Source organism: Sinohyriopsis cumingii, chromosome 9, assembly GCF_028554795.1.
Source record: "Sinohyriopsis cumingii isolate HCF-2022 chromosome 9, ASM2855479v2, whole genome shotgun sequence".
Taxonomy (NCBI): Eukaryota; Metazoa; Mollusca; class Bivalvia; order Unionida; family Unionidae; genus Sinohyriopsis; species Sinohyriopsis cumingii.
The window spans coordinates 28,901,458-28,912,602 of NC_142969.1; the positions used below are offsets into that span (position 1 = coordinate 28,901,458).

Sequence of the window (11,145 nt, forward strand, 5' to 3'; positions counted from 1 at the left end):
TACCAAATAGAACAAATCAATAAAGAATTTCAACGCAGGATAAAATCGATCACAGGAAAGGAATCAAAAATCGCTATTACGGTTCATGAACCGACGTTATCGTCGACGATTGAAATAAGCACACCGGGGTATATGGTTGATATTTATAACAGTTCAATAAGAACCATACTAGGATGGCCTAAGAATCCACCTTATGAAAACCCCGAGGGCAAACAATCGTATCATGAGATTAATCCCAATTATCGAGATGTTTTGTTTGTTATGAAAAACTCGTCACCCCCCGACTGGTTTACATTTCAAGACAGGAATACCATGTATTGGTATTTTAGGTACGAGAAAACTCCTGGATCGGTCGTCGAGGTCGAAGTTAATTTAAATGATATCGATAGGTTTTTTATCGAGATTAATCGTATTTACCAATCACAACTAGAACAGCTACGGGAAACAAAAGCACAAAAACACGTTGAGGTGTTAAATCAACTTATATTAGACATGGAATATATCAATGAAAGAATCATCGGGGTAATATCCACTAGCAGAATTGATAATAAACAAAAATTCCTAACCGAGTATAATATCGCAGAAGCCGATTTACCCGATTTTAAGTTTCCAAGATACAACACGCCAGAACTAAGAAAGTCTCTTAATGATTTTATCGGTCCATCAACTTATATCCTCAGACACGATAACGGGGATGATGGTAGGCATATTGCTCCATACAACGTAAATATCGCATCGGTGATAGCAATCAATCTAGTGTGTGATGTTATCGAAGGGAGTTACCAGGTAGATACCAATCAATCAAATCAAGCTCAACAGGGATATATCCTTTATTCATTTTCACCAACAGCCCCTCCGGGATTTTTAATCGTTGAGAATCCGATTAATCCGGTCTATATGCGATGCCATGATCGGTTTTTAACGAGAATTAATTTTAAACTCACCGATCAGTCAAATAACCTAATTGATCTACAGGAGGAGGAGTTAGTGATCACTCTGTTTGTAAGATCATTGTAAATAACCACTTAGCAGCAGAGGGGGCGATGACATCGACGCGGTCGTCGATGTGCTTACCGGACGCTGACGACACTGGGGATCGGCGCGCAGAAGGTGTTAATTAAACCAAATGACGTCACCATCGTGTAGGATGGACCGTCGTCGTTTTTTTTTTACCAGGCGCTGACGACACTAGATCGTTGAGTGCAGAAAGTATTAATTAAGCAAAATAACGATTGGACAAAATGTCCGATTCGCCCCCTCTGCTGCTTGTTCTTAATTGATGTCTCGTGGGAAAAATAAATGGTTGGTCCCTAAGTAACACTGCCATATTTGTATGTCCAATTATTTCATGTTGATGATGCATGCACATATCATCCGTAATATCTATGTTAATGGTTAATCAGTCAATAAAGCATATGTCAATGAATGTGTAAGAGTTTGTTTTGTTGGCGTGATTGATAGTGCTTCAAAGGGCTGCAGAACATTTAGCCCGGGGATACAGCATATCAGCTCCAAAGCTATTAGCCACTGTCTCTCACTTCACATGTCAACTATGTTTATATGCGTCAGACCTTTATAGTAGTGTCTCGTGTATACAATTTAGATGATGTATAGAAATGTAAATATAAAAAAGATATCTGATAATATTGTTTCAAATGGAAATTTGTGGCAGTAACATTTTAGATCCATAAGAAAAATAACTTTGTGTCCAGTTTCCTGGATGCCCTATGATTGCAAGACTACCATAGAAATCACTAAGACCATAGAATCCCACGTTGTGAGTCCCAATTCCTACTTTGTTTCGTACACAGAGTATTATAGATTTTTTTTCATGCAATAGGACCACCTCGTGGCTTCTTTTTTTATACTAAACTTACTTTGAAGAGATGATAAAGCTTAAAATGGGCAAATTGCCACAAACTGGAAAAGCTAAATCACAAGCTAAACAACACTAAGCGAACTATGTCAAGGGTATTCTGATATCCTTATGAAATAATCTGCAAAAACTCAGTACAGAAATCCACTAGTCAGTTCATGTTTCAGAAAAGAAATATTTCAGCTAAAAAAACGTGATTATAATGAAAGATATGATGGCATTTTTGTCTCATTTTCTATACGTAGCTTTTGTAATCATTTAAGGGATAGTCTAAGCATGTTCCTACTGAACGTTCAATAAAATGCGAACAACTTCTCCCAAAGATAATTAAGCTCCTACTGGATATATATTATAAGCTGCATTCTATAATCGCTTCCTTTGTTCGCTGTTCGATAACTGTGGTCAGTTTTAAATTAACAGACACATTTATCAGACGAACACTCTAATCTTCTAGTAATTATATAGAAAGAAACTATTATACGAAATGAATCAAAGGTTCAGTTTCAGTAATGCCATCAATGTTCATTTTCAATTAATGGAGAGGGAAATCTAGTAAATCTTATCTCCCTTCTATATCTACACACACACACAGAGATATATACTGACAAATATTGTTAGATGTGGAAAATAAGGTCTTCCGTCAATTTATGTCAGATTCGGAACATGCGAAATATTATATAATAATGAAAGACAATGGAACAGACTTGTTTTCATTTACTAGTTATTCCTGTTATGCAAACATAGAGCGTGTTATACTTATGATGCAGCTAGAAAACTTACCTAAATTAGTTCTCACAGTTGGATCTACTGGTCTTTATACCGTATAATGGTCAACGTATGTATTATGCAGTTAACTTTGAGAATGGTATTTTTTGTTTACCAATTTGATGAAAATGGATGTTAATATTTATCTATTTGCTGCTTTCACTATAAAATTGGCAAAAATAAAAGATAACTAGTCTTACAATATTTTGATTGAAGATTTAAACTACTCAACATATATGGAAAATAACGAGAAATATATTCAAAACAACTAAAAATGGCACATTTACATTTAGGACGAAACTTAGTAATATTTCACAAGGATGGAATCTTCCCGTAATATTGCCTGCATACTCTCTGTCTGAATCAGCCAAGATAATTTTCCTCATGCACACCTTCTATCTAGTAACCGTATGTTTTAAGTAACACTTGATGCTATTCTCACCTGTGTTGATGCTGCAACGACTTCGTAGTTTTGGCCATACCGAGCGGAGAGAGAAACTGAGTTGTCGTTGTCTGTGTAATTCGCCGCTACCATGGCTGGCTTCTGAAACATTGGATCTTTGGGGTCCTTCTTCGACACACCGCCAGGCCTAATCTGGCACGACACAAGTCCAACAATAACGGCAAAAAGAATCAATTTCATCGTCGAGAATGTTGTCTCCACTCGGAATAAATATTGTTCAGATATTGTGACTCAGTTGTTTATATCCATGAGGGTCATTTGGAATACCTTGGTTCATTTTAGTTTATGATATAAACGGGCAACCTAAACCTGCCGATTAGAGCGAGTTCATCGTGGGAAACGTCCAGTGTCACCAAGTGGAGAGAGGCCACCTACATCGCGCAAAACAGTACCTTCTGCACAAGTCTTCTCCTGGACGTGGGCGGAGAGTAATGTATGGAAATTAAAATAGCTGTGATTGGTGCAATATATTACAGGTATAGTACCTGTCATAATTAAAATAAAATTGAGTCTTTTGGCACATGCAGGAATAGGATAATTCATATGTACAGCATGTACAGGATTGTTTATGAGTTTTTACCAATGCGATGTACATCATTGAAAATGTACCTGTTGCGACTGGATTACTCCTATACCTGACAAGTCCAAGCAGAGTTATCTTTCCTAATTGCAATGGAGTACATGGTTATGTCCCTGGTTATGTCCTTGTTAAATTGACAATCTAACTCTTTGACAACATTATACTCGTTCCCAGGGATAACGAAATATGTAAACATCAACAAAACGTGCGTATTAAAACCTTACATTGACAAAATATGTATTCGTGAAACTATACATCTAGAGGAGACGAGCATTATCTTACAAATTTCTTTAGTTATCATTATCACCCACATGCTTCCATCTTGTATGGCTAAGTTATTGTAGTTTCCATTCCACTGTTTTGTCATTCTCTGCATAAGTTCGAGTCATTACCATGGAACTGGCCAAGAACATTTGATCTTGGGCGTTGCTAATCTGGAAAATAATATGTTTTAAATGGGATGTCCTACCACTTGTAAACCTTTGTGCTGTCGCTACCTCATCGTCTTTAGCCTAGCTGTCATTTCAATGTCTCTAATACCGATTCCCATAAATCTTGAAAGAAATTCACTGGTTCCCATGAAACCTTACAGCTCATTGTGTACTTGTAGGCATTCATTCGAAGATTCCTGAAAGTAAATTTTGAGGCCTCTCGAATGTCCATATAATCGCCAGGAGCTATCTAACGTCTTTTATTCTCGACTGATCTTGAATATCGTAGACGTTTGGTAGAGGTAGATGGTACTGTCTTGGGTACAATCATGTCCTCGTCAAAATCGATGACTCGGTTCAAATGACCCGAAGGGTATTATTAGGACAGATTTTTTAAACTAAAAGTAATAAGATTTAAATTTTCTCTCATTTGTGTTAAAAGTAATTTTCATTAAATTATTTTGAAAGTAATTTTCTACTAAAAGATTTTGAAATTAATTTCATTTATTTCTGTATTGCAATTAAATATACTGTTTTAATTAAGATTGCGTCCTTAAGAACAGGCGCAAAACTCTCTTGTGCTGTACATTTCTATTGTATCCAAAAAGCAGCATAACCTATCCCCGCTAAGTTGTGTAAGTCGCTGAATTAGCCGTTTCCTAAAATTCTCTGAGTGACTAACCTATAAGCTCCACGCGTTGATGTGGCATAATTGGCTGTCGGATGACGTAGTAAACATTCAGTTTATGTGAGAAGAGACGGGAGTCTCCTTCTGATTTGAGATGAACGAACGCAAGAAAACTAGACGTGTGGCCATATTTGGCCATGGGCATAGGTTCAAAATTGTGTATAGAGTGTGGCTTGCGCAAAATCAGAATCGTTCGTCGGGGAATCTTACGGCAATTCCAGTACCTCTCGCATCACCATTTCCCCAAGATGTAGCTATTTCTTCACCGTCATAAGTGATACATCTTTTAAGAGAGCTTGAACTTCTTCTTCTTCTCATTCTTCTCTCTCTCTCTCTCTTTCTCTCTATCCATCTAATCATGTAAAACAGCATTACTAAGAGTTTATGAGAAACAACACTGCTCATAAGACTTAAATCGCACATTATACAGACGATGAGATGAACAACGAGTAGTGCTGAATGCCAGAGGTAGTTAGTTGTTAGTTGATAACGGGATGTAATGATTTGTCGCTTGTTCAAGGACTATATAATCCGATAACGTCTACCTTTGACTTTTAATTCGAGTATTTATTCATACTGCTAATATAACTGCTAACAGTTGCGGCTACTGGCTACAATTACGAATTCTGCTAACGCTACACTACTTAAATTATGACAATTGTATGATCAACTCCAAGCGCTTCTACAAGGAATACGAGTGCCACTGGTACCAGCAATACAATGACAAATACTATGACCACTCATACAATTACCGATGATGTTACTCCCACTACAATATATATTATATATATCACCCCACGAAGTTTCTATTGTATTACAAAAGCTTCATATGCACTGAGCCAGCTGCACTTAGGTCTGCTGATGTTGCATTAGTTGATATCGTCGTAGTTTTCAGTTTTACCCTTTTTAATCGTAGAAGTATTGTCATAGGGGACAGTGGTGGGATTAATAAAATTGTTTTTAATGTAACATAAGATGCATTATTAATAATAAATATGTGTCGAAGCAGCAAAATGTGGAATAGCAGGAGAACCCTACTGTATGAGCAACATCAACAATTACAACAAAAATAATATATTTGTAAATTTAATTGTACAACTCTTGATATTAACAGTGCAATCCAGTACGGGTACCAGTGACGTTATGGTTACGAGAATCTACAAATAAGCCAAGTTGCTGATATAGTGCAGTCTCTGCCAAATGGATGGCATTTCAAATGCGCTACGATGTTTCGTTGGGAACCAAGTAGCGTGGATTAATTGATTGAATGCCGTTAGGTTGTTGACGTCTGCCGTTTGCCTTTGTGACCATGCAAAGTCTGGAATGAATGATACAATATTCTCGGTGTTATATCCGCTTTAATTTGCGAGAACCATGGTGTTAGCTAGCTGGAGCTTTGATAGGATAATTTTCAGAGGTTTGTGTCCCATGAGTGGCCTTTGATATTTTTGTTGTTGATTTCTCTTACTATCTCTGTATCAATGATGTGGTTGTGGTAGGTAGGGAAATATGACTCCTTGATGGTTTGTTTGAGGACTTCTTCAATGGGACGTTAAACAGGTCCGAGGTTAATGGCCATGCTCTTAGCCTGGCCGTATGTTACTCCTTCAGGAAAGTGCAGCAGATAGCACCGAGTTGCGGCTGCGGTTGAGGAACTGGTCTAAGTATGTTGAACGGCTCGCACTGTAGACCGACTCCCATCCATGCCCTTAGGTATTCGCATTTGGGAAGATCAGCTATGTTGGAAGATAGAAATACAGACGAAAGTGAAACATAGAAGTCATAGCAACGATATTGCGTACTAACTGTCGAGTGTCGTCTAAGTCCATCCTGTCCATACGTACGATCAACTATGTTGGAAGATAGAAATACAGACGAAAGTGCAAAACAGAAGTCATGGCAACGATATTGCGCACTAACTGCCGAGTGTCATCCAAGTCCATGCGTACAGAGTGTATCTTTGTCATCCCCAAAGCGGAGAAACTGCTGTCAATGCCGGGTTTCCAAATGAAGGACTGGTGTGGGGTAAAGGTAGGACCGCAGACGATCTGATGATGAAGGCGGGTCACAAAGTTTATAATTCTCACAAGCTGCGAAAGTATTTGAAATGGGACTCCGTTCCGTCTCTAGATCAACAGATGCGGTAGTTCTAGTTCAGTTTGTTGATGAGTGGGAGGAGGAGGACAAAACGCGGGGACTAAAGCTGGAAAACCCTTCTAGAGGCCTGGAAAGCTGAATCTTCCCGTGCCATCGAAACGTGTAGAATTCAAGACATTACTGGAGAATAAGCAACATCATCGGGGTTATATGAGGTGCGGCTAAGGACACTTGTAATGCTGGAGACGTAAATGGCGAAGACTGACGAGCTCTGTCGCTCACTAAACTCAAAGAACGCCCTAAATTATAAACCGTGAGTTCGAGTAAAGAATCTCTTCTCGTGGAAGGATGTGCACAAATCGAAAAGCGACATATGTTGAGGCGTAAGGAAATATTTGGAGCAACGTACCGAAAGAGTATCTCAAGGTGGTATGAGGGTTGGACTAGTCCTGCACATGTCTGCATAGCTGGGTTCGGCATACTGGAAGCCGGGCTGTTATTGATTGAGCCCGTAATATTGATGTTTTGGCGCTTCGTGATCCCTAGTATATGACATAGGCCGGTCTCAACGGAAATAGGCCATCTGAGTGAAGAGGATGTCGTTTGGATAATCAGTTGGGATGGGTAGGAGCAGAAGATGTGAACAGAGTCCATTGGTGGAGCGTCATTTTTAAAAAATAAAGCTTCCGACAAAAATGAAATTAAAACGTCAATAGCACCAAATCAAAGACTTTAACTTACCATAGTTTCTCTAAGTCGTTTTGTTTTATTTAAGATGCATTCGCGTTTTGTCGTGGGACATTTCAGTGAGCTCGTTCACCTCTTCTGCTGCTATAAATGTGTGGATAATTAAATTAATCTCACAACAAAATATTTTATGAAGACCTAAAAGTTATCGCGATTGGGGGTTATGTAAATTTATTGTTATAAATTCGTGCAGGCAATTAAATCATCACTTATAAAATAATGGCACCCGCTAAAGAATCTTATACCGCTAGGTTTTTCGAGAACGACTAGAAGCAATAAATAAATTTCTTCCTGTTCGGGATTCTATCAAACAAAAATGAATATCATGGGCCTACACAATACGCAAAATACATAACGCATCAGGAATATTTGCAAAGTTATCCATGGGTACTTCATGCGGATTTACTGTATAGTCTTGTAACTCCTACCGAAATCATCAAAGCGGGACGAAATATCCCGTGACGCCATTTGCATTATATACCGTTGACAGAGAAACTCGCAATAATGTCGTTTATGAAGTTAAAATAAATCGAACTTACTAAGAAAATCAGAGTCGAATACATAAAAGCATTCGAGACGTTAATGCAGCTATTTAAAAAGTATGTTTTGGAGATTCCCAATGACGATTTAAAACATATAAGAATCGTGACGATACAACATTTAAATCATGTTGAATCAGAAATTTTATTGATTAATAAATGCATCATCGAGATAATAAATGAGAGCACTTACGATATAGTAGGACACAGAATAAAAAAGTATTAGGCAACTATACATTAATCACTATAAAATAACTGAGGAGCATTTACCAAAATTATTTTGCCAGCATTTGATACTGATATGTTTTAGAAATCAGTTAATGATCTTATTGATGAATATTTCTCAAAATCGCTGAGGCATGGACAAAAATAACCCTACCACCAGTTATTCTTAAACACAACAATGATGGTTATGGTGGCGGCAGACATACTTCGCCGGGAATGGTAAACAAAACATCAAAGATTGAAGTCAACCTTGTATGGAATGCGATTGAATTCAGCTATAAATAAATAAAATCTTTAAATTCCTCTTGGATATTTAATCGTACAAGCACCGATCAATCCGGTTTATCTAAGATGTCATAATAATGTATTGTCAAGTATGATTTTAAACGTACTTACCAGAGTGGGTACTTAATTGATTTAAGAAATGAAGATTTGAATCTAAATATCTACATGAAATTAAACTATTAGATTTTTGATTATTTTCCAATATAATGTGAAATCTGATTTATTTTATTATTTTAAAAAATCTATTTTGATAAACTTGTCGAAGAAAATCTGTCAGATTTCGTAATTCTTGAGGGTGAAAACGCCAGCGATTCTGTAATTGGTTTTGACCATTTTTTCGATAAATTCTATTTTTACTAGAAAATCAGTCAAACAAAGTCACAAGAAACCACACGAAAAACATCATTTTTAGGTGTGTTATGCAAGAATTTATCCAAAAATAGTCAAAATCAATTAGAGAATCGCTGCGGTTTTCTCCCTCGAAAAAAAATTTGACAGATTTTTCTTGACAAAGACGACTAAAATTAATGACAAAAAAAAAGAAATTTCAACTAAAATAAGTTTTTTAACTTATTAAAATTTTTTTTATTTTTTAATACGAATTTTTTATAATAATCAGAAAAATAAAATATTACCAAAAAAAATTTCAGCATAATAAAAATGTTATCCGTAGATGATCAAGAAACAACAATAAATTTACGTGGTCAATATCTGAGTATAAAAAATTATATACAAGATCTTAACGATATTTTTATCACCAAGATATTTTTACAGAGTGTTTTACAATTAATTATTTAATCAAGAAATATTATATAATGCACCAGCATGTGAGAGTTTTTATAAACGACAAAGACCTGCTTGAAAACGCCATCAGAACAATAATGACACCGCCCCAAGTCGCGGTAGAACGATTTAGTGTCAATACAATTATTGATGAATACGGCAGTGAAAACTTGTTACTGACCAATCAATAATTAAATGAACTGCAGCGTGAACACATTATGGAGAAAAAAATAGAGTCACATCGAACAAACAAAGAGATAACTAGAAGGATAGAAAAAAAAAATGATGGATCTGTTTTGGAATGTACGTACAAAAAAAAAGGATCCCAAGAGATAGACATGTTAGTATTATCGAGAGATAGAGTGAATGGAGTAACCTCAGTTATGATAGTGATTAAAGTTGAACACATAGACAGCTTTAAAAAATCTGCTCGATTAACCCGAAGGGATATCAAGGATTTATAGTACGCCGAAAAGGGACAAAACCAGTACTACCTTATGGAGAATTCAGATCGCTGGAGAAGAAGCTTTGATTAATGAACCGACACCAATTCTGCGTAAAACAAAAAAGCAAACCGGAGAGCCGTACCTGTCGGATATTCCATTAGAAATACCTTTGGAGGCTACAGTCCAAAAATTTGAGGAACAATTGACGATAAAAGTTGTCTCATCAAGACTGGATACAATCCTTTCGACATCCATATACAACGGAACAAGAACTCTGGAAATAGAAAAAAGCAAATTGCAGAAGTAAAAGAGCTTTTTTCTACATGTTTTTTTTTAACCAAATCGTGGTAAAAGGTAGTATATATCACAGAAATTTCAGCAGATGCCAATAAACTGGACATACAACACACAAGTCCCCCAAAACCAAGAGACTACGACAAGGATAAATGAACAGGAAATACGATGACGACGAAAACAAAAAAAAAACAAATATCCATAGACGAACAAATAGAGGAAATGCACAGCCCAAAACAACAACAACAAAGCCAAAAGCCACCAACGAAAAACAAATCCACACTAAACAGACAATACAAATCCAACAACATCAAGAAAAAATAACTTCAAATCAAAGGCAGAAGGTACAACAGCAACAACAAAGACGGCAAGAAGAGCGAATAAAAGAACCAAACCCCCATCAATGGAAACCACCACAACAACAAGTAGAGCGGCAACAAGAACAATCCAAAGAAAAAAAAGAGAGACAAAAACAATAAGCAATAGCAAAACTGCAAAATTTCCAATATCCAAACAATAATGTCAGCAGCACCAGCAAAAAAGAAAACAAAACTTTATCAGCACAATCATCAATACTAATCTCTGATCAAATACAACCAACACGAGAGGAAAATCGAGGATTACTACAATCAATAAATCCATTACACAAACAGCAACCTGGATTACAATCAGAGCAAAAAACACCAACCAGGCAGAGATATCAAATGCATCAAATACATCATTCACAACAACAACAACAACAACAACAACAATGGAACCAACAGCAAACGAGACAAAATAACCAACAATGGGAACAACAGAAACAATAAAAGGCACAAGTCACAAAAACAACAACAACAATAAAGACTGAAACAGCAGAGAAATCTAACTTTGAACTAACAGAATCAACAAAATCAGCAGGACAAATGACAGAGAATATACACATA

At 36.6% G+C, this 11,145-nt stretch overlaps 1 protein-coding gene across 1 annotated transcript in view; it reads right to left on the minus strand.

Moving 5' to 3' along the window:
- Positions 1-3,485, minus strand: part of LOC149791461 (cystatin-M-like) — a 46,509-nt gene extending 43,024 nt beyond the window's left edge. Inside the window, exon 1 of the mRNA XM_089970005.1 lies at positions 3,084-3,485. Coding sequence (XP_089826131.1) covers positions 3,084-3,284 — 201 coding nt within the window. The 5' untranslated portion in view covers positions 3,285-3,485. The remainder of the gene's footprint in view (positions 1-3,083) is intronic.
- Positions 3,486-11,145: the final 7,660 nt, after the last annotated feature.